Here is a 27,237-nt window from a genome sequence, read left to right as displayed (position 1 = left end):
ATAGAGATGATCCTTCCCTTCACTGCTCCTCATCTACAGGCCCTGCAAAATCGACAGTAACTGTCTTTGGTATGAGCCAGTCAGGCTGTATCAGTCAAAGGTTGACAAAAAGTGTCCAGTGCATAGTTGGTAAAGTCTCCAGAAGCTCCCTATACTGGATCAAGTCCTAAAGAGATAACTTATCTTCTCATACAAAAAAATCATGAATGTGTACTTCACTCAGTGTTTTAGAATTTGGTGATAGTCATGAGAAAAATCACCACTGAAAAGTGAGAATGGGAGCATCAAAAAGAGTAGGACCATTGAGCAAGCAACATGTACCTGTAGGATAATGTTCATTCACTGGCCAGTTGTCCACTTGCAGCGTGGCGTTGCCGCCGTTCCTGGTGAAGCGTACCACATGGTATTTGCCGTCATTTACAGGGGTTCTCTCCTCTTTGATGGAGATGTCAACTGTGCCAATATTGAAGACAACTCCAATTTTCCCCTGTTCCTATAATAAAGAAACACAAAAGGCATAGTTATCACCAACCATGAAGTTATCTCCCTTTAAACTTGATCCTCCAACCAGCAATAAACCCTGTAGGTGCCAAGAGGGAGCTGTCAGCATGAAGATAGTAATAGTATTCTATATTTCTCCATGAGTTTTCATCCTAAACATAAAAACCAATGGCATAAACCACCCAAATTGCTCTCCCAGGCTGTACTGCACAGGTTACATCATTCAATTCCCCTCAATGCATATTAGGCCTGGAACTACCAAATAGCTATGCCATGACAATGCAAAGTTTGTTTCTGTGAGATGAATTAGGCCTGTTTACTAAGAGAGGACACTAAGACACTGGACCTTAAATCATTTGTCAATTCAGATTTACAATTAAAGTGGAAATATGTATGAACTTGTCAGCATAGTTTCATGCAATCAAGGCAAAGGGAAGGGGTACAGAATGGTTAGGAGCCAATGTCAGAGGAGCTGGATATATGTATATATATACATACACACACACATACACATGCACATAATGGTTCTGCAGTTCCCAACCACATAGAAAAGGTAACCCCAATAGAGGCCAGTGAAACTGACCTAGAATTTTCAGAATTAGATGGCTGCCATGCTTCCCATACTTGTAGCCCTACTCCTCAGATTAATCCAAAGAGACATATATTCAAGACCAGAGCTTATGCAACCCAGCAAAAGAGAACCTCTGTGGCCACTAAAGACTTGTCAGAAGGGAAATTGCAGTGAACTTGATATGAGTAACACTATGACGATGAAGAAACCATATGGTTTGGATGTGTCCCCACCCAAATCTCATGTTCAGTTGTAATCCCCAGTGTTGGAGATGGGGCCTGGTGGGAGGTGATTAGATCATGGGGACAATTTCTCATGAATGTTTTAGTACCATTCCCTTGGTCCTGTTCTTGTGATAGTGAGTTTTTACGAGATCTGATTGTTTAAAGTGTGTGGCATCTTCTCTGTGTCTCTCTTGTTCCTGCTCCTGTCATGTGAGACTCCTCCTCCCCGATTTGCTATGATTGGAAGCTCCCTGAGGCCTCCCCTGAAGCAGATGCTGCTATGCTTCCTATACATCCTGCTGAACTGCGAGCCAATTAAAAACTCTTTTCTTTATAAATTACTCATTCTCAGGTATTTCCTTATAGCAATGTGAGAACGGACTAATACAGATAATAATGATGCAAATGGTGATGGTAGTGGTGATATCACCAACCTCCTGGGAAGTGCACAAAAACACGAAGCATACATAATGCTATTAAAACTCTGAGTCTTCTCTAATAATTCATTATGACTACAAGTTGGAACTAGTATTCATAATGAGACATGAAATAAATGTAACCTTACTGTTCAGATATAATCAGCCTCTTTTAAGCTCTTGGAAAACCATTATAGCATTGCAGGGTGTTGGAGGCATGTGTAAGGAGAGAAGGGAGACATCTTGCTCAATTTCTTTAGCTTTCCAAATTATTGGCAATATGTTGGGCATTCAAGGATAATAAAATTTAGTAGTTTAGCATGGCTGTGGAGGCCTGGAAAGCAAACACATCCTTCTTCACATGGCAGCAGGAAGGAGAAGTGCTGAGCAAAAGAGGAAAACCCCCTCATAAAACCATCAGATATCATGAGAACTCACTCACTATCATGAGAACAACATGGAGGTAACTGCCCGAATGAGTCAATTACCTCCCACCGGGTCCCTCCCATAACACATTGGAATTATGGGAACTACAATTCAAGATGAGATTTGGGTGAGGACATAGCCAAACCATATCAGTAGTAATTCTGACATTCTGTAAGACTGATTCACAGTATTAGTTCATGATCCTTTGTTATCGTCTATTTTTTTTATTCAAGAAGAAGAAGAAAGAAAGAGAAAGAAGAGGAGAAAAACCAGGAGGACAAGGAAGAGAAAAAGAAGAATGTGAGAAAAGAAGTCCAGAATCCATATAAATCAAGATATAGAAAAGACTTTTGCTGAATCTCAGCTTTAGTTATTTATTTTACTCATTCATTCATGTATTCATTAAATACACAAATACAAAATTTATTAAGCACCTACTAAAAGTCAACAAATTAAGCGTTCTGAAGGGAGGGACACTGGTTTCTATATATAGTTTGGTACACTTCACTTATTTTCCCAAAATGCAGGCTTTCCTCAAGTTTCCATTTATCTCTTAGTATGTCAATTCATCTTGTATCCAATAAAAGAATGGACAAGTCACCAACGAGTCTTGACCTTAGAAGTGAGGAATATAGAATGATCAACCAAAGCAGGCTGTGAGCATTCAAGGATGTAGAGATACAGGGTGGACCTCAGTATTTCCTTCGTGCCCTGATTACATAGTATGCAATATAAAATGATGCCTGCAATTCCCATGTTCTGTTCTCTGGGAAAAGAGTTCCAGGTACCTCCCAAAATTGTGACTAAACACACTCATGATTTCTTAAATCTGTTTGTTGAAACCACTATCTACATCTCTGCACTAGGAAAAGCACGTAGCTTTAAAATATGATGCATGGATAAATGAACCTGCTTATGGGTTCTTTTTGTACTTTTCATGCCCATAATTAATACTATTACCCATTTTATTCTCTCTTCTTATTTCTCAAGGAATTCAGAAATGCCAATGTGACTTTTCTGCTTTCTCTTGGAGAATTGGTATTCTATTTCTAAGGGCATGTGTGTGTCACTGCCCACTACCCTCATGCCTAAATAAGCAAGGCTGTAATAATGTGAGCCATAACCTGCTAAGCAGAATGGAAGTACTAGAGGAGTTAAGAAACCATGACTGCAGACACCATTACTCCTCTGCCCACCCCACAGATGTGGGCTGTTTATTGCACCACTGTTCTTCAGTGAGAAACCAGTACATAAATCCTGGATTATGGAAAGGACTGCTAGTGATTCAATTCACCCCTACGTCACTAATTAATCATGGATGGAAAACAGTTTTAGGGGAAGCATAGAGACCTTTAAACCAGCATTCTGTAGCTTTTCAGTGATAGCAGTGGCAAAGTATGGTTCTGGCTCAGTGAATTGGCTGATCAGCAAGATATATTCTTGGGCAGATTTTCTGCAAGATCCATATTAGATTCAGGAAAAGAAAAGATTTAATCTCTGCCAGAATAAATATTTGGTCCTTATCTTAGGTGCCACACATTTGCCATTGTAATCACTGTTTCCGGGAGATCTTCTTAATCCTGTTAGCTCACTGCCAAAGTCAGTGGAGACCCTTCCCCAGGTGTTTCATTTTGTTTCCCACAGTGGTAAATGTGGCTGTGCTAGACCTCAGATGTGGTCTCTCTATTTGCAGTAATAAAATTTCATTACTGCAACCTCCTTGTCATTTGTCATGGGACCACAGTGGCATTATAATCTGTGGCTAACTGCTTTGTTTCAGTTCATTAGAAGTCACGGAAGCCTTATGGCAAATACCCATAGAGTTGCCCAGGCTTGAATCTATCATGCTCAGCTGCCATGCAGATCAACTCTGCTGGCTCATGTGTCTAGAAAAGAGAAGATGTGAGGGAACAAAAGCATTGGCTTTGGTGTCAGACCTGACTGGCCTTGGGCAAATTACTTGATTTTTCTGAAGCCATTTCTTCATAATACACTGTAGGGACAGGATACCAGTATTACATACTTCATAGGGCTGTTGTAAGGATGATAGAATATGATGAACATGATGGTACTTTATAAGTAATAAAACATTACATAAATATATGAGATAGAGCAGGAGAAGGAACCACCCAATCATTTGATCAGATGTAACACTCTGATTTTTGGAGAAATTAATTGGTTCAATAGAATAAATGTTCAAATAACAGCAATGGCTCTTAAAGCTGTATGACCCTGGTCTGGTTATTTCACTTCTGATTTCTCTTTCATGAAGGGATGTGTGGAGGGAAAGAGGGGCCAGTTGTTACCTCTGAAGCTTGCTGTGAGGGTTATAGGAGAGCACAGATATGTGAAGCACCTGACATGTCGCTGTGGATAATTTTGGATCCACAAAAATGTCAGTCTTCTTTCTCCTCATTAGTGTAATTGAAAGTCGTGTCATGAGCTAAGGCCTAGTTGGCTTGGTGGGCACTGTCATCAAGACATATTGTGAAAATAGATGTAAATTTTAGCAAACAGAACATATATTAAAAAAATTTATGCAGGGTTGAGTTGCTATTTCTCTACATTCTTTGTAACCAAATATTATAAGCCTCTCTAAGAAATGCAAAGTGTTAGCTGCAAAAACAGCATGACTATAAATTTTAATAACTCCACAGTCATCACCACTAAAGTTGCTACCAAGACAATTGCTTCAATCTATATTCTTCCTTGATATTAAAAACAAAGACAAGTGGTAAATCAGAAGACATTACCAAAGAATCCTCAAGTGCATTCAGGAAAAAAAGCTGAACAGTACGGAAACCAGCTGTCTTTAAATAGCCAGTAAGTCACTCTTCATCAATAATAACTGTTTATGAGCCTACCTGGCTCCCCAAATTAGTCCAGCTTCAGCTTCCCTATCCTCAATCAGTCACATTGCAGTTACTGTTGCTGAGGTGACCCAAGAGATGCTACCGACACCAGGGTCAGACTCCAGGAGCAGATATGCTCAGGGGCAAGAAGAATTCTCAGGAATAAAGATGTCCCTGAAGGCTATTTTCACTCATTCCAGACTACCCTTGGGGAAGACGGAATGCACCATCTGCTATTTTAGAAAATTGCAGCTGACAGAAACAGAAATGGGATTCTCAAATGTGTGCCAGGGATATGGGCAATGGAAGCAGGTCTCAGTGTCTTAACTGCTAGGCTTCCCACCGAATTTGTTAGTTCAGTGCTAGGCAAGAACACAAGGAAGCTAGTATGTAAATATGTAATGCCTCCTGTGGGCCAGGCACGGCAAGGTCTTCCATTTCCATTTCAAAGTCTGGTTCCTAGTAAAGAAAGTAATGAGTGGCACTGTTTACCACATTTTCCCAGTTCTCCTCCATTATAGGGTTGTAGTAAGAGAGGCCTTTTGGGTCTCCCTGTGATGGCTTGGGCCAAGAGAACAGTGTTAACTAATAAATTGAGTATCATTCCTGGGCCACGCATTTAATTGCCGGTGTGAGACCCACCAGAGTTCTCCTATTTGTTGTCAACCATTGCACCCAGCAAACTCCTGGTCGTGGCTTCTTTGTTATTCTGGGTCATTGAGTGAGGATGGCAATAAGCCAGCTTGCTATGGACGTGGGAGATGGCTGAGAAACAAAGCTTGGTTGCTTTCTAGCACCAAGTGTCTGAGGCTTTTGTCACTGCAACATAAACCAGACTAAATGGACAGAATAGGTGCTCAGGAAATATTTTTATAATAGAATTATGTTCAAATTCTTACGATTAACAGAGAATTCACACAGTAAGAGACTTATTGAAAAAACAGAATCCAGGTCTGACTCTAAAATCCATGCATTTTCCATAGTCACAGCGTTCACATATTACAACTGAGTTAGTTATTTCTATAACAGAAATATATGTTACATATGATATATTTTATGTATGCCTAACTTACCTGTCTACTTAGCCTAATTGTCAGTATTTTAAATGTAAGTATCCTAACATGAGCTCAGTAAATGTTTGTTAAATTAATGGATATGTGAATCAATGGATAATGAATTAGAATGTGTGGCTGTGATTTTAAAAAATAAGAATCTTTTTTGTACCATGAGAGACCAAATATGATTTCAGTATTATAGGATAAAATAAATAATTGCTACTATATTCATATTTTGTACAATAAATCTTAGGTAAAACATCTCACTATGCTTTATAAATGTTTCTGTAAAATACAAAAAGATGAGGTACAGCTTACTTGATTCATCAGATAATTTTGACTTTGACTAACAAAGGCTTTTATTGAAGTTCTTTAGAATAAAACATTGAATTCAGTAGAACATAATTTGAGCCCTTTTTGTGGCTATTAACTGCCTTTCAGTGAAGATCATTAGTCTCTACTCTTTCAATATTATGGTCTTCTTGTTCTACACTCTGGACAATTGTTGGTTTATAAGCACAGAGTAAGCACTTCATTATTAAGGTATTTCAAGAGAGGTAAGAGATTTCCACTGAAAAATCTAAAATGGAGAAGATGCCTTTCAGGAATCACTCGAACTGACAAGACCACAGCTGTTAGGGCTTGAAGATATTTTCGAACTCCATGATCACCTCATGACAATGACCTGGTCCCCTCCCCTTGAGAAGCTGAAGTGTGGCTGTGGCAGGAAAAGCAGGGGAGAGGAAAATATCTACTTTGTGTTCTAGAAGAATGTGACATTTCGAATCAAAAGGATTGGGACCAATTGAGGCTCCACATTATTTTTTCTGTGTGATCTTAAGCAGGTCCCTCAACTATCCACGGCTCAAGCTTTGTCTAGAAAAATGACATGAAGACAATAGCAACAATAATACTTGTGTTAAATAATACTTATTAAGAGACATAAAATCTTGGCAAATTCTGAAGGCATCTACAAACAATTACATAAAATATGTTAATGATTGGTTTGGAGATGGTGATAATAGTGATGCTAGATGAGAAACAGTACTAATATGGATGACATGTGAGTCAGAGGCATTTGCATACTCCCTATAGGATACTGTTCTATTTACAATGACTGTGTCCCAGTCAAGGTCATCGACTCTGGGATCTGTATACATTGTCCCTAGAAAATTCATATTAAATGGCTTGAAAACTATTTCTCCTTTTCTAAATCTTTACGGGCCTCAGTGACCTTTGCACCCAACCAGGAAAGTTACACCCACCTCTCCCCTGGCTGCAGTTGTACTTCACCTGGTGTTTTACTGATGTCTGGTTGCACAAGGTCAATCAATTAAAGCGGATTAGATCCACAGTCTGAAATGCTAACAGAGGGCCAAGAGAGATAAGACTGATAAATAGCTCAAGACAGCTCCATTTCTGACTCCAAAAAAAAAAAAAAAAAAAAAAAAAAAAACCGAGAGAGAGTAGGGATGACAGCTTAGGACATCAGGAACCATGACCTGAAAAGGGGAGAGGCAAGGAAGGACAAGACAGCTGATGCAAGTAAATAAGATGCAAGTCAAAGCTACCACAGCTCTAAGTCACCAGTCACAAGTGGCATCCTGAGTCATCATGTCCTTCAAATCCACTCGGAACATCCACTTCTCATTCACAGACCCCAATGTCATGCTGGCTTATTTGGTAGTTAAGTTTGACTGCAAGGCAAAACTCAAGTTCATTTCCATAGGTGCCCCAGCCCTGTGCCAAGACCTGGAGCAGTCTCCTGGCAGGACTCAGGTGACAGCTTGCAGGGCAGTGCTGACTAAAATCCAGTACAGACTGAATATCTCCCATAAATGTCGAGTTTCCCCACTAAATCTCAACCACAGCTGAGAGGAACCACCCAGTGTCTTCATAAAGAAACCTTAAGCCCTGTGCTCACACCAACAACATTACAGTCCTTGAAATTAGGAAACACATTTTAACTCATCTGGAATTCTTCCAGAACATCTTATGCCTTACCTATGTGCTTACAAAGTGAGGTTCTAAGACCGCCACCAGCAGCACCACCAGGGGACTCATTAGATATGTAAATTGTTGGGTCTAGTGCAAGACCCTCTGAATCAGAAACTCTAGTGTGAGGCCCAGTAACATGTATTTTCACAAGAACTTAAGGTGATTCGGATGCTGAAGTTTGGGAACCACTTTCTTACATTAACGTCTTGGTTTACTAAGGCAGTGATTTCAACAGGGATGCCTATCTCCAGCGACATTTGGCAATGTCTGGAGACATTTTTGGCTGTCACAACTGAAGTGGGGTGCTACTAGAATCTAGTGGGTCAAAGCCACACATCCTGCTAAATAGACAGTGATACACGACAAAGAAATACCTGGCTCTAATATCAATAGTGCCACTATTGAGAAACTCTGCTCAGGGAGTGCAAAACTTCAGTCACTCAACAAATACCCATACAGCATGTATTGTATGAAAAAAAAAAAGTTCTACACACATTTACATGCACAGTCTAATATACTCTCCACACAATACTTTTCTGTATGGTACATATGTATGCAAGCAACAGGCACACATGCACATCAGTGCACAGCCACGTGCACGCATGTGTGACTTTTTAAATATTTGATGTAAAATTGTGTTCTAGCAAACAGAACACAAGGTGAGCATATAAGTATGTATCGATAATCTCTCTGACTCTCCTCTATGTGTCGGTCAAATGCCCACTTGGCAGGTATAAACTTTGAAATGCATGCTCACAGAGCCAGAGAGTGGCAGGTCTAATATACACGTCCTATGTCATTTTCTCCATCTGGTCTTGGTAACCCTCTTCCCTTGCTGCTAGCCCCTAAGGAAGTCTTTTCGTTCATCTCTGGCAAAATAACATTAGTTGATAGTCCCAACTCTAAATTAGTTACTTTACTATGGACTAGGTCATTTTAGTTAGTTTCCAAGAATATGCATGATTAGCTCTGAACAGGATGCAAAGGAGAAATTTCTTCTCTTAGAAGTAGATATTCTAGGCCAAAAATGAGCAGCTGCTCCTCTATAAATAAGAGATCAGCAAACAGTGAGTAACCCTTCAAGACCTATTCTGTGGTTATAAGGAAACTTTTAGTGATTCTTTAAAGTGCTTTACTATTTACCTAACTTCCAAATGACAGGCTGTATTAGCATTATGGCTTCAAGGTAAATGGACCTACATGAATAATAAACACCAACCAAAAACTTTGTTTTCATAAGTAAGGCATTTTCAGTCAATCCCTCAGATAAATTCCCAGTCTAAATTCTATAGCATTCTCTACCTGAAAAATAATTAATATACACATTTCAGAATGGAGAGATTCAGTACTTACGGTCATCAGATAATATGGTTTAGATTGTGGCAGTTTCTTATGATATGTTTGAGGTATGAATATGCCAAACTTGGAGGAGATAGACTGGCCTGGAGCAGAGATCAGCAAACTGTGTGCCAAATATAATTGTTCCCTGTTTTTATAAATAAAGTTTTATTGTGATACAGCTGGACTCATTCATTGATGTATTATCTTTGACTGCTTCCATACTACAACAGCAGACATGAGTAGTTGCAATGGAGATCATGTGGCCTACAAGCCTAAAATATTTACTTTCTGGCCCTTTACAGAAAAAGTTGCTGACCTCTGTTGTGGAATTTTACACAATTTAAGGTCACCCATGATTTTCTTTTTTCAGATTTTAATCAATAGTTGATGTACAAGTGGTCAGAATAACTCAAATAGGAGTGGGAGGAGCAAACAAGGAGCCTGTATCATACCTGCTCATTCACCTATTGCAAGAAAGTTTTATAGGTGACCTTGGACCAACCTGGTTTGCATTATTTTCTTACTTGTAGTTCTCAAAAATACTTGTAGAATATGCCAGAAATGTAACATTCTCAGATAAGGAGGACTGGCTGGAAGAGCCAAGTCTCTGTTCCAGTTTCTACCAGAACAGGATATCCTTCAACACTTCAGCTTATTGAGTCATATTGCCCCTGGGGTATAAAACCCAGAGTGGAGGCCGGGCGCGGTGACTCAAGCCTGTAATCCCAGCACTTTGGGAGGCCGAGACGGGCGGATCACGCGGTCAGGAGATCGAGACCATCCTGGCTAACACGGTGAAATCCCGTCTCTACTAAACAAAATACAAAAAACTAGCCAGGCGAGGTGGCAGGCGCCTGTAGTCTCAGCTACTCGGGAGGCTGAGGCAGGAGAATGGTGTAAACCCGGGAGGCGGAGCTTGCAGTGAGCTGAGATCCGGCCACTGCACTCCAGCCTGGGTGACAGAGCGAGACTCCATCTCAAAAAAAAAAAAAAACAAAAACAAAAAAACGAACAAACAAAAAAAAAACAAAAACAAAAACAAAAAAAAAACTCCAGAGTGGAGTACTTTCCAAGGTTCCTGAGGTGCAGTACATGCACAGGTGGATTCCATTCACCATAGACAGCTTTCCTGAGCCTTGGAGAATGAGCTCAAAATGAATCTCCAGCTTCTGCTGTCCTTTGCTGCCTATATGTAAGTAATAAACCCACTTTATGTGACTTGTGTGTGGAGGTGTTCTCTCTCACTGGGCTCAGGCACATTGGTGACCAGTGTACAATGAACCTGATTCACAATTACTATTTGGCAAATAGAAAAATGTATCTTAGATATTTTCTAGTAAGTTATATAAAATAAGATACATAAAAACTCACTCAATTAGGCATAAAGTAATCTATCTTAGGTCCCACTGAGGGTGGTTTATATACTAAAATCAACTCAAAATAACACTGTTTGAAGGAGGTCAGCTTCAGATGCAGAGAAATAAATTAGAGGCTTCTGGTAAAAGATGGTAGTAGCTAGAATAGTCTGGTAATAGAGGAGATGGAGCAAAGTTATAAGTCATTAAAATTATAATGATATCACATTTCTTTTGGAAAATGTATCTAGTTCTATGGGAGTGAATCAAATACATTTTAAAGGCTTGAGACTCTAAAAGATAGCACCCATCACTCTTATGTTAGGATTTTATTATATTAGATGGAATGAGAAAAGAGAATAGCATTGCAGCCCAATGAATGTATCAGTCTCCAGAGCGCCAGTGCATCTGCAAAAGACTTGAGTCACTTGAGTGATAAATGGTGATTAACTGAGCTCTCTCGGTTTACCTGCAAGGGGAATCTACTGTGTCATCATCTTGGGATGAACACACTGAAATAGGGGCTCATTTTTCCTTTCCTAGTTATCGTAAACAAAATGGCCAATAGACTGTAATATATCAGCAGTGCCTGTCTGCACGTAGGGACTCTGGTGTGTGTGTGTCCTGGAGATAGTGTTGCAGTTAGGTATTTCATCCAGGTGATATTTTATGGTTCTCTTCTTTGTCAACTATCACCACTACAACATTCTCTCTTGGATAAGATCAGTAATTCCAATTCAAAAGGTGGGTTCTTACCCCCAACCACCATAATAAAAGCAACAGAAATTTTTTAAAAAGTGAAATTTAAAAAGCTCTAGTACTTCGAAAAAAGACTGGCCTTATGACCTCCATGATAGCATCAAAGCCTCTGTAGGGGAGAATAATCCGGACACCCAAGCAGGAACATGAAAAAGAAAGTGCTTTCCCTCAGCCCTGATGAAATTAGTAAAGGTGACCCCAAGCAGACACTGGAAAACATGTCACAGGGAGCTGACTCATACCTTTTCAAAAGAGTCCACCATACCAGCATTGACAATTATTTCAAAGCTATGTGCTCTTTCGATAGAATAATTAGAGAACACATCTCCTAATTTTAATTTACTTGAAGTCAGTATCCCTACCAAATTATAAAGTAAGTTTCAGCCAAATGGAGAAATAGAAATGTCCCTGGAACAGCATGAAGTCATTATTCCCCTAAGATATAGCAGGCACTGTAAGCCCTCTGGAAGCCGGTCAGAGCTTCAGATACGCAAATTATCCATGGAGTTTATAGTGAACTCATAGACAATATGAAGAAGCATTTATTTTATGACATTTAAAGGGCACAAACATTCTTCTCTCTCTTCTCTATGGGTGAGCTACAATTTTGTTCATTAACATGATGAAGGAAAATGATTTCATTCAAGAGGCTGAGGAACATAATGCTAGAGAAATAAAGAATTATGTGTATATGTGTTGCCATGTAAATGTGTGTGTGACTGTGTATGTTTGTGTTTGAATAAAACCTTAAAATTTACACAAAAGTTAGTTCCTTTGACCCTCTTATTTTCTTTTAGGCAAAGTAATGGTGGCTCAGTAGAATCTAAGCTCCTCTGTGTCCATTGAAGGGCATCCATAATCCAACTGTAATATCGCCCTTAAACAGTGGCAGAACAGTCAGTAGAATCCTGAGTCTTCACTTTCAGTAGAAAGCCTCTCAGGAATGTGAATCTATTATAGACCTGACTCAGAACAAACTATGGATTCCAGCATGAATGAAACATCAGAATGATCCAGAGTCAACATTAGCTTTAGGGAATGGAACTGGTCATTAGGGATCACTGATCCAGGAATGACCCAGACACAGGAAAGATATTCTAGTTCTGGCCCAGCCCAAAGCTGAATGAGGTACCCTTTCCTATCTGGAGAAGAGTTTTCTCTGCAGAAGGTCCAGCTTTCCTGGCCAGTGTGCATACGTGTACAGTGCTGAAAACAATTTTACACACGTGCCTTCCAGAGACATCTTTGATAACCAGATATATTCTCTAATTATCCCACAATCTCTCCACTATCTATTCAATAATAACATCAGTTTGCGTTGATTCATTTCAATGCTTTTTAATGGAACAATTCTTTCTTTTTTCCTGTCATACCATGAGCATTGTGAGGGAAGAAAATTCCTCTTTATGTTCTATGTCTTCCTCCATATCAAAAGTTTAATAAATGTTCAGCCAAGCATCTGACACAATGGTGAAAGCACCTTTGCATTCTTCTGCTAGCAAGACTAGTGCATAGTGCAATATCTCCATCCATGGTTCATTTACTGCTTTTCAATTTTTGCTATGGTTTTGTTTTGGGAGAGAACTTTTGAAAATGTAGAGTACTACCTCTCAGGTGACCATAGCTGTTCACTTGTTTCACATAGTCTACTGAACAGTCTTCAGGAAAATTGCCAGCAAGCCTGTGTGGCCTGAGGGGAACTTTCTCTGCAGACCGGGAGATGAAAGGCTTAGTGTTCATTACCAAGGGCTTCAACCTACCCTGCTTCTTTGTTTGGATTAGATTCAAATTGAAGTCCTAGAGGTGGACACTGATCCATCCTACTACCAGTTAACTGAACCATTTGGTTCCCATGAAACACAGCTTTAATCTTTGAAATATCCAAGATGCCAAGCTTTCAGAGAAACTCAGTTTTATCGTCTTGCCTTCTCCATTCTGCAATGCAGTGATTTCTGGTCAGTGTAGGGCTCAGTCCCTGCCTTTTAGGAGGCCATCCTCTCACCACAGTCTTTTGGGCCACCGTGAGTTGGCCCAACCACCATCCATTTCAATTTGCCCTACACTTGTCAAATTGAGAATTTTTACACATAGTCATGTTTTCCCCCAAGAAGTACCTTTATTTCTCCAAATCAATAAGATGCATAAGTAGAATCAAGTCATAGAAATTTTGAAATCAAGTGTGTAATGATCCTATCCTCTGTATAGGGCATTTTGGGAGACACATCAGAAGTTAGAGAAATACATCTGGCATTCTTTAGCCCTCAAGAGTACAAATGATACTTTGGTGTAGTGGATAGGGCAACTGCATTTGAATCAGAAGGCTTGGATATGATTCTAGTTTTTCACTTACTGCAGGTTTTGGGGCAAGCCACAAATACTCTGCACCCAGTATCCTCATCTGTAAGACAAAGTCACATTGCTGAGCTTGTAGGATGATGATGGGGATTCAAAATAAGAGATGTTTCTAATAACAATTTAAAAAATATAGATCACTGATGTGGACAAAAGAGAAATAAGAAAGAAGCACATGGTCTCCTAAATTGAGATATAAAAAAAGAAGGAACGTTCCCATATAATATTTCCAAATATTCACAGTCAGTCATTGATAAATTGCCCAAGTAGCCAGAGAAAGAGGATTCATTACTGGGCCTTCAGGATAGAAAATTCTCCTGTGTAGAAAAACAAACTCAGTTTCTCCTATACTCTCACAACATGCTTCTGATACCAGATGTGTGGAGGTCTTCCCACACACATCAAGCAAGCAAGCAATCTGCAGCAGACACCAGCTGGCTATCCTCCAACCAAATTCAATTCCTGCACTACCAGACTGGAGATAGTGTCAGGTTCACAGACTGAGGGCTCAGACTCACAAGACTGCCTCCCATTTCCAAGGCCAATCACAAGCTCCGGGTTATTTTACCTGTGCTTCTGACTGACAAGCTATAAATTGGGATTCCCATGACCTCGTCCTTGGGCTCCATGATTTTGCTACAGCTCAAAAACTCACATTTACTAGTTTATTAAAAAGAAATTACAAAAGATACAGATGAAGAGATATTTGGTCCAGGTATGTGGGCAGAGGATCCCAGCTCCCAGGCCCTTTCCAGGTGCACCACCCTCCAGGAACCTCCCGGTGTTCAGCTCTTTGGAAGCTCTCCAAACCCTGTCCTTTTGGATTTTTATGAAGGCTTCATTACATAGGCATGATTGATTAAATCATTGGCCACTGGTGATCAGATTAACCATCAGCCCTTCTCTCCTCCCTGGAGGTTGGGTGGGGGCTAGTGCTGAAAGTCTTAACCCTCTAATCATGCCTTCGTCTTTCTCATGACCAGCCTTCATCCTGAAGCTACCTAGGGGTTGACAGCCACAAGTCATTAGCATATAAAAAGACATATCACTTTGAAAATTCCAAGGATTTTAGGAGCTTTAAACAGGATGAAGACCAACTATGTATTTCACAATATCACACTACCTTATTTGGCAGGGGCCTAAACAAAGGGAAACAAATGTCTGGTTATGTAAGTGCTATTGGCTGAATTTTTGCATCCTTCCCATCCCCCAAAGTCTTATGTTGAAGCCTTAATCCCAAATGTGGTGATGGTATTTGGAGGTGAAATCTTTGAGAAGTAATTAGGTTAGGAAAGTAGAGTCCTCTTGAATGGGATTAGTGCCCTTAATAGAAAAGACATTAGGCATGATTTCTCTCTCCTCCATGTAAAGATACAGCAAAAAGGTGGCCATCTGTCAGTCAGGAAATGGACCCTCAGCAGAAACCAAACTGACCAGCACATTGACCTTGGACTTCCCAGTCTCCAGAACTGGGAGCAATAAATATTTGCTGTTTAAGTCACCCAATCTATGCCATTCTGTTATAGCAGCCAAGGCTGACTGAAACAATGAGATATATTTAGGTGGATGCAATTGAGAAGGTAAAGAGGAATAGGAGAAGTTGAGAAGATTGAAACTGTTGGTATAAAAATAAAATTCAATCTATAGAAGGGAAGAATAGAAAATTGGCCTAAAAATTCCTTACACTATCAACCAGCTTTTCTACTTTCTAAAACTTCACTAATTTTTGCCAAGACAGAGACATTTGAATGTTAAGGAAGACTCTCAGAGTTGAACATATACAAACATAGACAAGTAATTTTTAAGGTTCATAAACGTGCTACAGCTTAGAGAATATTTTCTCTCTTGCCCAAAGGACCTTCCTTATACCTCCTAGCAAATATTTCCTTGATAATGGCAAAATTTTATTTATGGAATTTAGAAACTATAGAGTCAAAATAAATATAAATAAAATATTTTATTTTCCAAATGTGCGTGGCAGACTCCCTTGCTTTCTGCTGTAGGCATCCCTCTTCCATCAGGAGAAGACCTTTAGCTGTTTAGATGAAAAGCGATTTGTGAGGCACTTATCCCAGATCCTGGCCAGAGGCTCAGAGGCAGTCAGGGAAGACATCATCCAAGCAATGCTAGAACTTCCATGTTTCAGAAGTTAGCGGTTATCTTACTGTTGCTAACTGGTGATGTCCATGTTCAGTGATACTTATGGGTTCATTGTGGGAGTAATTAAGGTCAGAAGAAAGTGAAAACTTAAAGAAGAGGGAGGGGGTAATAAGGATACGGACAAGGAATTAGATTGAGTGTGGCTAAACTTATCAACCAAGCCTTATCTGAAAGAATACAGAAAAATGCTTCCCAAATCTTCAAACGTGAATGCATTGCTTGCCACTCTACTTTGTATTGACTTCAAAAAACTTTCGGCAGGCAAATACCTAGAGGCAAACTCTTAGAAAACTAGCTACAAGCATAGACACATTCTTTAATAGACAGCATGATGCTTTTCTGGTTCAATTGCCAAATGCTGATGAGCCATGCCACCTCTGCTCACCAAACTACCAGATCTATCTAGAGAATGCACAAAAACAAGTGTTCAGAACATCTAATACTCAAGTAGTCATTGCATACTGGACTCATCTCCACTCTGTGAAGGGCAGGAGGAGGACCAGAAGTCATGCCTCTACCACAGAGAGGCACCATACACAAACAGTACTAAATCTGGAAGGCACAATTATTGGAAGAGTAATGAAAATTATTTTCATTTGATTTTTGTTTGTTAATTATTTTGCCCAGTAGATACTTATTAGCTGCCTTCTGTAATACAGAACTTACAAATTCAGAGACTTTATGCTGGATCGAGTCCTCATATAAGTTTTATTTTTGAGGGGTGAGTACTACATAGTATTTTTCTATGTGAATTAGTTTTGACATTTAAAAATCAGATATCTCATGAACAGCTAGACTGTTCTTTTAAAAAACAGTGAGATTCAGTAACACAGAGCCAATATTTTCCACAGGACAATCAGCCAGAGCTGATTAGAAGAGAAAGGCACAGGTTTTCCAATTCACCACAGTCCCCACTCATTTCTGTTGCTCATCAGATGCAAAGGCGGAGTGTTGATTGACATTTATCGTCAAGTTTTCTCTGTTTTTTTTTTTTTTTTTTTTTTTTTTTTTTTTGTATAGTAGGGTAAGGAGGGAAGGGAAATACTTATTACCATGTAAGTAGCAATCTCTCTGAACTTCAATAAAGGACAGACTGAGAAGGCCATGGGATTCAAGAAAAATTAAGGAAAGCACAGGTTTTCTTACACTTCATCCCATTTAAATAACTCGTCTGTTTCTTGCAAACTTTTTTTTTTTTAACCCCTAATATATTATAACAATCACAGGTTTTTGAGTAGACAGGCCTGACCTTAAAGCTTAACTTCATCACTTCCTATATGCTTTTGACAATATTATTTAAACTCTCTGAACCTCAATTTTCTCACCTTCAATGCTGAAAAAATACTATCTACCATGAGAGATTGTCACGAGGATAAAACAACATATGCAGGCATCCAGCATACAATAGAAGATGCTCAAGGAATTTTAGTTCCCTTCCTCTTTGAAGAGTTGGAATGAATTAAGCAGACCTGATCATAAAATCATATGCACATCTAAAGTGCCTGCCAAAATGTAATGACCCAACTGCTGCTTCAGAGAGATGGGTCAGCTCAAGGTTTTAATGCACTTTTCATGAACTGTGACTCAACAACAAAATCTATCACTATTAGGCAGACTCATAAGAAAGACCAGATTTAAATAAACTTCCTTCTCAACTCTTAAGTATTAACTGCTTTCGCCTTGACTCAGAAACACACCAATAGGAACTGTACACTTAGCCAATAAACAGTGGGATTAATCAATGCCGGAAAAGATAATGATAATAAAATGCGTTATTTGAAAGTTGCATGACAGCAGACCATTCCATATAGAAAGGTACATTTAAATTATATGGAAACACATTTTTAGTCCTCTGAGTTCATATATTTATCTGCATGGCTATAACTATAAAGAAAAATTTAATGTTGGCCACTATTCTAGAGCTACCATTTAATTTTGAGTAGAAACTGATAGTGAAAAAAAATTATTTTAGTTATATAACAGACTGTCAAATAAAAAATATTCATTGCAATATAAGAGCCAGAAAAACAAAATTGCCACTCTAGTTGAGGTTTAAGTGGGCCAATAAATCATAGCCCTCTTCATTGCGCATTCCAAGCCCATTGAGAAAAGACCTAGACGAAAGGACCAGCAAACTTTATTGCTTGTGGAGCTGGATGGGAGAATGGATTGGGGCAACACTTAGACTTGGCCACAGATCAGTCTTCCTACACCAATTTCTAGTTCTCTTCTCTTTCCTGTTGCCTCCTACAAAGATGAAATAGGCCTGGATACACTCAGCCCAGGGAGAAAAGCCCTTTGGACAGGAAGAAGAGAAGAAAGGAGCCTCACTAGATATGTGAAGATCCTTCATCCAATCCCACCAACTAAATAAGGGATTAGAGAGAAGTTACAAGAAGTGCCATTCCAATAGTTTCTTTTCAGAGAAGAGCAATTATCTTATAGCATAGTGTAGACAGAGAAACCATGCCTTCTGTAAGGTACCAGAAGCCCAAGTCTACCCTCTTCAGACAATCCTGCCACCACAGATTGGCTTTTAAGAGGATCTGAAAAGCCAATCCACAGGCATCTAAAGAGGATTTGTGACTTGGAGGTTGGTACATTTTTGGGAATGTTGAAATGTTCACTTTATGGTTACGTAAAGCATAGTAGCTGCCTCTGAATAACCAGCTCGCAACTACCGCTGCTTCTGCTGATTGCTGAAAGACTTAGCATCATGCAGCTGATGGTTTAGCTTTTGGGACATTGACATGTGAGAAAAAACGTTACAGAGAAGAATGTTAAATATGACTTGTCAATAAATGAAATTATAATTTGGATTGGTAATATTTCCGTAGGCCCATGGAACTTTCTTTGCATCATGAACTTCAGCCTCCTTGCTGAGGGGCCCAGAGATCTACTTTGCTGTCATTTATGAGTAAGATTCTTTAGTGCAGTCCAACTATGCTGTCAACTCCAAATCCCAAGGGATACATATAATCACCATATTTATTGCAATGGCCCAGGCAATCATGATACCACTGCCTCTAATGAAACTAAAGTGCACCTGTCATTTGGAGATGCTACTTGTTCAGGCAGAGTTGCCTGTCAGCTGTCTCTGGCCAAGAAGTACAACCTGCAATTTAGTTAACAAACTAAGACATCATAGAAATCAGTGCTCTTAACAGGTTTCCTTGATTCACTTGGGTTTTACTGCCTGTCGTACATATCACAAGTCTCCAGTAAAGTGGCACTGGTGGGAGGAGGTCCCAGTAGAATTGAAAAGACAAGGAAAAGAAAAGCAAGCAATTTGATGAGTTCAAAAGTGGAATCCAGGAAAACTATTCCTTGGTGCCAACAAATCTGTTGTTGCCAAAAGAGCAAGTTTCAAACTCTTCAACCTGGTATCCCAGGTCCACCACTATCAGGTGCCAACATTTTTTCCCAGTATTGTCACCAAACTTTCTGAACCTTCCCTCCCATCCATAATTGTTGATTAGCCAGTTATTTAGCAAGCATATATTGAGCCCCTCTGTGTGCAAGGTATTATACCAAGCATTAATACCAACATGAAGAAAATCTTTTTTTTTTTTTGAGACAGTCTCGTTCTGTCACCCAAGCTGGAGTGCAGTGGCACATCTCAGTAACTGCAGCCCCTGCCTCCTGAATTATAGTGATTCTCCTGCCTCAGCCTCCCAAGTAGCTGGGATTACAAGTGTGTGCCACCACACCCAGCTGATTTTTGTATTTTTAGTAGAGACAGGGTTTCACCATGTTGGCCAGACTGGTCTCAAACTTCTGACCTCAGGTGATCTACCCACCTTAGCCTCCCAAAATGCTGGGATTATGAATAAAGCTATTTTTAAGTTTTAAATAATCCTTGTGCTAAGGCTCAGTCCCAGGAATGAAATGGATGGTGGCGGCTATCAAGAAGTGTGGAAATTGGGCTGAATTCCAAAGGCTTATTTTAAGGAAGAATGGAATACAGGAAATTCAACTCACTAGACAGACCTCCAGGAAACAATATATTTAAGGACAAAAAACATATGGAATAAGAAAGTCTGCCATTCAGTTAAAGTGATAAGGGAAGTCTTAAAAGCAGAAATGGGATTTAAAGTCAATCCTGAACATGGATAGAGTGTAAGTGAACACAGAGGAGATGGTCCAATTTGCATGCTATGATGTTAACGAGTGGACAGAAATGCAAGATACCTGAACTGGGATTTGGAATCCAGGAAACTTGACTTTAACCCTGAACTGTTTCACCTGAGTCAAGTAGCAGTGACCAAGTTATTTGGCCTGAGTATTAGTTTTCTTATTTCAAAAATGGTAGTAAAATTACCAAGTCTACATATTTCACAGGATAGTTATGTGGATCAAATGAGATAATATATGTAAAAGCGCCTGGTAAATTTTAATGCACAAAACACATATCAGAGAATCATTAGGTGCACTACAATAATTACTGACTTAATTTAAAATGTACATGGCTGTTTCTTCCTTTAGCTTTTACTTTGATAATTTTTAAAGGCTGGCATCTTAAAAACCTTCAATAGAAGTAGTAAATGCTTCATTTCATACTTTTCTGTTTCTTTCATCAGAGAAAATCAAAGTGTTTCTTGAATATCATCTCATTAATCTCTTCTTAGAGGGAGGTAAGTAAAGGGACACATATTTTGCACAGTTGTATATGAATCTCAGTTTTACAAATGGGAAAGCCTCAAATAAACTTCCCTCGGTCACAAGTAAATCAAAACAACAGCCAAAAATAGACCCAGACATCGTTTTATCCAGTTCTCTGCTCTCATTACATGCATCCCCAAACCCTCTTCTCTCAGGAGACTTCCATGGACAGATCTGGCTTTCAAGTTCTGAAACAGGTAATTTTTTATTTAACTATTTTTAGCCTCTGTTTCTTCGTCTAGACAAACAAATTAGAATACTTATAGAGACAAAAAATAGTACATATGTAATATTTAAGAAAGTAACTTAGGCAATTAGCCAATATACATCAGATAAAAATTAAGATTAACTTCATTTGTTTTACATGGGGTGAATTTGGTTTATAAAAATCTCAAGGGCAATTGTCCCAAAATACAGGGCATTGGGTTGATTTGGATAAATACTTGCATTGATCATTATTAATAAATATCAGAATTACACCATCAATCAATAGAAAGTTTTTGGCACACACTATGTGCGAAGAATTGTGTTGCCATCTAAAGATATAAAGATAAATAGGACACACTGTGGGTATTCATTAAGTTTACAATTGGGTAGATAAGACATGGTCAAAATAGCTGTTAAAACATAGAAGGTGCTAAAGGCAATAATGGAGACAAAATTCAACAGGGTTTCAGTAGAAACTGTTCTGCTAGGGGAAGCAAGGAAGGCTTCCTTCAAGAGGTGACTCAGAGGCTGGGTTCTGAAGGACATCTAGGAGTTCAACAAATGGAGGAAATAGAAATAAAGTTGAGGAAATAACATTCTAAGCAGTGGGACTAACATAGCAAAAAGCAGTAATTAAAAGGAGAATGAAGTCTAATCAGTGGATTAGTTTGGCCAGAATATAGTATACATTAGAGAGCAATGAATTTTACTGGATAAAAAGGTAGGTTGAGGCCAAATCATGTTAGGCTTTCAATGTTGTATTAAGAAACATAAACTCTCTTCAGTTGGTATTAGGAAGTCATTGACCAAAATGACCAAAAAAACCCCCAAAATATTACATATATTTCAGCATGTTCTGAGCAGCTGAGGCAGAAGCAGAAGAGATGAATTATAACAGATAAAATAGAGATGAGGTAACAGATGGCATGAGATCCCAGAAAAGATAAGAGGGCAGGAGGCCAAGGACCTAGGTAGACTCAACTGTGGAAGAGGATAAGCAAATTTTTCCTCTGAGATAGGAAGACAGGAGGAATAGTAGCAGTTATTCTGTGATGTGGTGAGACAGCATAATTTGATATATGTTAAAAAAAAACCACTATTGGATAATTTTTAGAGACATTGTAGAGGCGATTTAGTGAGTTGGGACTAAACTGGTGTCCTCATGGTCTCTACTAAACCTTTGAAAATAGGTGTACCAATATGGTCTTGACTTTCCAAATGAGAAAGGATATGAGTTCACACGAATAACAAAGCAGTAAGCTGCTTTAGAAGATAAATCATGTGATGGCTACTGAAATTAGCTAACAGAAGAATTTTGTTCTGCTGGCAGAGTCTTCTACTCAGAGGATACGTATTTCTGTTTACAAAATGATTAATAATTCCCAGCTTCTGATCTAAACATTTGTTACTTGCCTGGCTGCACAGCATTTGACTTTGGGACCTCTGGGTTCTAGAAATTTAAGAGGAAATGCAATGAACTAGTACAGCTTCACAAAGAATAGTCACACCAAACTAATCTCTTCTTCTTGAGAATATAGTTAATATACAGGAAGATCAGGAGAATGGTGTGAACAGGGAACAAAAATCACAGCAAAGCATCAGACAGGTCTTCAGTGATATCTCTGAGGCCACCATGAAGAAAATTGAGGAATGCTTACACATTATATACATGGTGTACTAAACAGATAAGGAGACCTTGCAGGGCTGGCCACAGAACCATGCCCTTTACAACCTACCTGGTCAATATTTGTATCAGTGGCTTGAACTGAAAAAAAAAGAAAAAAAGAGATATTGTTTCAAGTTCATTCACATCGAGTGTGAATGTGATATGACGTATTGGAGGGGATGTATTCAATGAACAGATTACTAATGCTATGAAGAGACTTGGAAACAGAGAAAAAATCTCAACAAATGTCAATTAAGATGAATGTAAATTCATTTATGGAAAAGAAACAATTACATTAAGTATATAATTTGGAAGACTTGGTCAAAATGGAATTCCAGAAGAAGAGCTGGGGACACTATATGACCAGGGGTTAAATAGGATCTCTAAGTGGAACAGAATCTCTATAAAAACGTTTATGTCAGCTCTTGATTGATTAATAGAAGAGTGTTGCTATTGGAGACAAGAATGGTCTCTGTGCACTGCAGGAGTCAGGCAAAATGCAGAGAATCCTAATTTGTAGTAAATGCCCTGCTTTAATAAAGTCATCAATAGGCTTTAATTTGTCCACAATATTGTGTGATGAAAATGGCAAAACTTCTGAAAATACTTTTATGTCACCTGAGGAATGATTACAGAAACTAGAAAAGCAAGGACTTGGAGGGAGAAATGTGAACACTGTGATCACGCAGTATTGTCCCATAAAGAAAAATCACATAGTAACCTTTCTGAGTATAGACTTCCAAGTGGTGGGAAGTATGTATAAGGAGGGATTTTTTTTTTTCATTTTATTTATTTTATTATACTATAAGTTCTAGGATACATGTGCACAACGTGCAGGTTTGTTACATATGTATACATGTGCCATGTTGGTGTGCTGTACCCATTAACTCATCATTTACAGTAGGTATATCTCCTAATGCTATCCCTTCCCCCTTCCCCCTACCCCACGACAGGCCCCAGTGTGTGATGCTTCCCTTCCTGTGTCCAAGTGTTCTCATTGTTCAATTCCCACCTATGAGTGAGAACATGCAGTGTTTGGTTTTCTGTTCTTGTGATAGTTTGCTGAGAATGATTGTTTCCAGCTTCATCCATGTCCCTACAAAGGACATGAACTCATCCTTTTTTATGGCTGCATAGTATTCCATGGTGTATATGTGCCACATTTTCTTAATCCAGTCTATCATTGATGGATATTCGGGTTGGTTCCAAGTCTTTGCTATTGTGGAAGAGTGCTGCAATAAACATATGTGTGCATGTGTCTTTATAGCAGCATGATTTATAATCATTTGGGTATACACCCAGTAATGGGATGGCTGGGTCAAGTGGTATTTCTAGTTCTAGATCCTTGAGGAATCGCCACACTGTCTTCCACAATGGTTGAACTAGTTTACAGTCCCACCAACAGTGTAAAAGTGTTTCTATTTCTCCACATCCTCTCCAGCACCTGTTGTTTCCTGACTTCTTAATGATTACCATTCTAACCGGTGTGAGATGGCATCTCATTGTGGTTTTGAATTGCATTTCTCTGATGGCTAGTGGTGAGCGTTTTTTCATGTCTGTTGCCTGCATAAATGTCTTCTTTTGAGAAGTGTCTGTTCATATCCTTCGCCCACTTTTTGATAGGTTTTTTTTTTTTCTTGTAAATTTGTTTAAGTTCTTTGTAGATTCTGGTATTAGCCCTTTGTCAGATGAGTACATAGTAAAATTTTCTCCCATTCTGTAGGTTGCCTGTTCATTCTGCTGGTAGTTTCTTTTGCTATGCAGAAGCTCTTTAGTTTAATTAGATCCCATTTGTCAATTCTGGCTTTTGTTGCCATTGCTTTTGGTGTTTTAGACATGAAGTCCTTGTCCATGCCTATGTCCTGAATGGTATTGCCTAGGTTTTCTTCTAGGGTTTTTATGGTTTTAGGTCTAACATTTAAGTCTTTAATCCATCTTGAATTAATTTTTGTATAAGGTGTAAGGAAGGGATCCTGTTTCAGCTTTCTACATATGGCTAGCCAGTTTTCCCAGCACTATTTATTAAATAGGGAATCCTTTCCCCATTTTGTGTTTTTGTCAGGTTTGCGTGGGCCTACAAATTATTGCTCTTTGCTCTCTACTCCAAAGAATTACACTGTAGGAACAACAAGATGAACAGCCTCAACAATATTCCTATATGGGTAACTGTGCCACTCTTAATGTCCACTTGCTGCATATACTGAAACCACTTCTTGGGAAGTCTCTGAAGCACCTGATTCATTCATCTTTCCTTGGGGCTGGACGGTGGGGGCAGGGAGGAGGGAGATTTATTACCTGAAACAGAAGCCAAAAGGTAGCAGCCTCTATTCAAGGTCAAACCCGAAAGAACAACACCCGATTCCCTGACTGCAAATGCTCTTTCCTTAGCCACCTGTAAAAATATTTATGACCTTAGCTACTTCGGGTTACTCAAACTGTTCCCAGCAGAAAGTTACTTTGCAATTTGATTCAAGAGGTTGGCCCTCAATTTGTTTCATCTTCTATAGCAGAAAAAAAGTTCATCCAGCGGTCAAGACTGACATTCTCATGTGTGTGTTTTCCTTTCCTGCACTTCTCCCCTTCAACCCTTCACTGAATTCATTGATGGTAACAAAGTCTTAGTATAACAGTTAAAAAAATTAATCAGGACACATATTTACATGACTCCATGAAAAAATAAAAAAACAAAACAAACAAACAAAAAAAAAGGATGCCACATTAGTACTCAACCACAACTAATCACAAAGATTTCTAGAGAACTCAATACAAAGAAGGGAACAACAGCCTCGGAGTTCTACTTGAGAGTAGAGGGTAGGAGGAGGGAGAGGAGAAGAAAAAAATAACTTTTGGATACTAGGCTTACATACTCAGGTGATAAAATATCTGTACAACAAAGCCCGGTGACATGAGTTTACCTATATATGAAACCTTCACATGAACCTAAAATAAAAGTTTTTAAAAAGTCATAATTGCTAATCTGTCCAGTATCTCTTTAAATTTTGTCTTAAAATATCTGTAAGCATTTCAAATGCATTTTTTTTTCTGTTATCTCTTTTGATGTGTGCAGTGCACACATATCTCTAGGTGTGGGTAAGACGGAGAGGGTGGGAGTAATGGGCAACTGGAGGAATGTGTATGTGAAGGAGGCCCATGACATAGAACCATATTACAGAGAGATGAAAGGGCAGGGAAGAGTGAGTTACCGCCTTGCTTGTTCCTCCCCTGGCAATTCAGTTCTGTCCAAATAACTCTCGATTAATGCACCAAGCAGAGACATTTCACATTTCCTCCTTAAGATCATTCTGACAGCTCACCAGCTGTTTCCGTGCTATTTTTTGCCATGATGGCATGGGTAAGCCTCAGCGCCTTCTCCGTTACTCTGCCAACAGCAATACTGCCTGCTGTTCAGTGCTCAAAGTCTGTTCCCCAGTCCAAACTCTACCATCCTGTTCCTTTCCCACTCACCTTGCACAACAGTGATTTTAAGAGTCATTGATATGTGATCCCTAGAGGAAACCTAGATGGTGATACTGACTGAAATGACTGCAGGAAAAATAGTTAGATGAACAAATATGTTTTTATACCAAGATTCATTATTGAAAACATTATAAATACCTAATCATTACAAATGCCTATATCTTTCTTTAGTCATTCTCAACATTTGATAACGGTGTTGTCAAACAGAAAGAACCTGGGTATTACAGTTTGACAGACCTGGATTTTCAATTTCTTTTCTCCTCTGTTCTACCCACATGTCACTCTGAGTGTCAGTTTTCTTATCTTTAAAATGGTGTTTTGGGCTTTATCCAAAGAAGTCAGGAGACTCGAGTAAGATCACATAAGTAGAAAAAGAACTCAAACTTAAACCTAAATTTCATAAATCCCAGTTCAAATTTTACTCTTTTAAAAGAACACATTATCAAGGAAAACAACCAAAAAAAAAAAAAAAAAAAAAAAGAAAGGAAAGTAGCATTGGGTTCAATTTACACACAAGTCTAACATGATTATTTGGTTTCCGGACTTCCAGCATGTTATAAACCGCACGCTAGAAAGGAGGGGCATGGGGGACAAGTGGCAGGTGACAAATACATGGATAATACAAGAGATGGCAATACAGCTATAAGAGAGAAAAGCTAGTGTAGAGGTATGAGCATGTATAATATAGAAGTAACTTTTCAGGAACAGGCACAGTGACTCATGCCGGTAATCTCAGCACTTTGGGAGGCAGAGGGAGGCGGATCACTTGAGGTCAGGATTTTGACACCAGCCTGGCTAACATGTTGAAAACCCATCTCTACTTAAAAAAAAAAAAAAATTAGCCAGGCATGGTGGCGCACACCTGTAATGCCAGGCACTTAAGAGGCTGAGGCAGGAGAATCACTTCAACCCAGGAGGTGGAGGTTGCAGTGAGCCGAGATGGCACCACTGCATTCCAGCCTGGGTGTCAGAGCAAGACTCCATCTCAAAAAAATTAAAAAATAATAGTAAATAAAATAAAAAACTTTTCTATATCTTCCATCAGTTTCTTAGAGCATCAAAATTACAACAAAATAACCTTTATAATTAAGCTATTAGATCCAGAAGAACTAATAAGTCAGCTGATTTTCTTGATGGGCTACATGTTTGCTGTCATTTCCACAATAGTCTTCTCTGCAGTGAGAACCTCCACCATGTCTGGGAGTGTCTGCAGTA

At 39.0% G+C, this 27,237-nt stretch overlaps 1 protein-coding gene across 20 annotated transcripts in view; it reads right to left on the bottom strand.

Annotated features, from left to right (window-relative positions):
• NRXN3 (neurexin 3) overlaps window positions 1-27,237 on the bottom strand; it is a 1,700,445-nt gene that overhangs the window by 194,893 nt on the left and 1,478,315 nt on the right. For all 20 annotated transcript variants that reach the window (XR_012091017.1, XM_073011214.1, XM_073011222.1 and 17 more), the window contains one exon: window positions 322-493. Coding sequence is in view for 19 of the 20 variants with exons in the window: in XM_073011214.1 (XP_072867315.1) it covers window positions 322-493 (172 nt within the window). In the remaining variant the exon portion in view is untranslated. The remainder of the gene's footprint in view (window positions 1-321; window positions 494-27,237) is intronic.

Source organism: Chlorocebus sabaeus, chromosome 24 (genome assembly GCF_047675955.1).
Source record: "Chlorocebus sabaeus isolate Y175 chromosome 24, mChlSab1.0.hap1, whole genome shotgun sequence".
NCBI classification, from domain to species: domain Eukaryota; kingdom Metazoa; phylum Chordata; class Mammalia; order Primates; family Cercopithecidae; genus Chlorocebus; species Chlorocebus sabaeus.
Note: the sequence above shows the minus strand (reverse complement) of the source record. Positions and strands in the feature narration are given on the sequence as shown.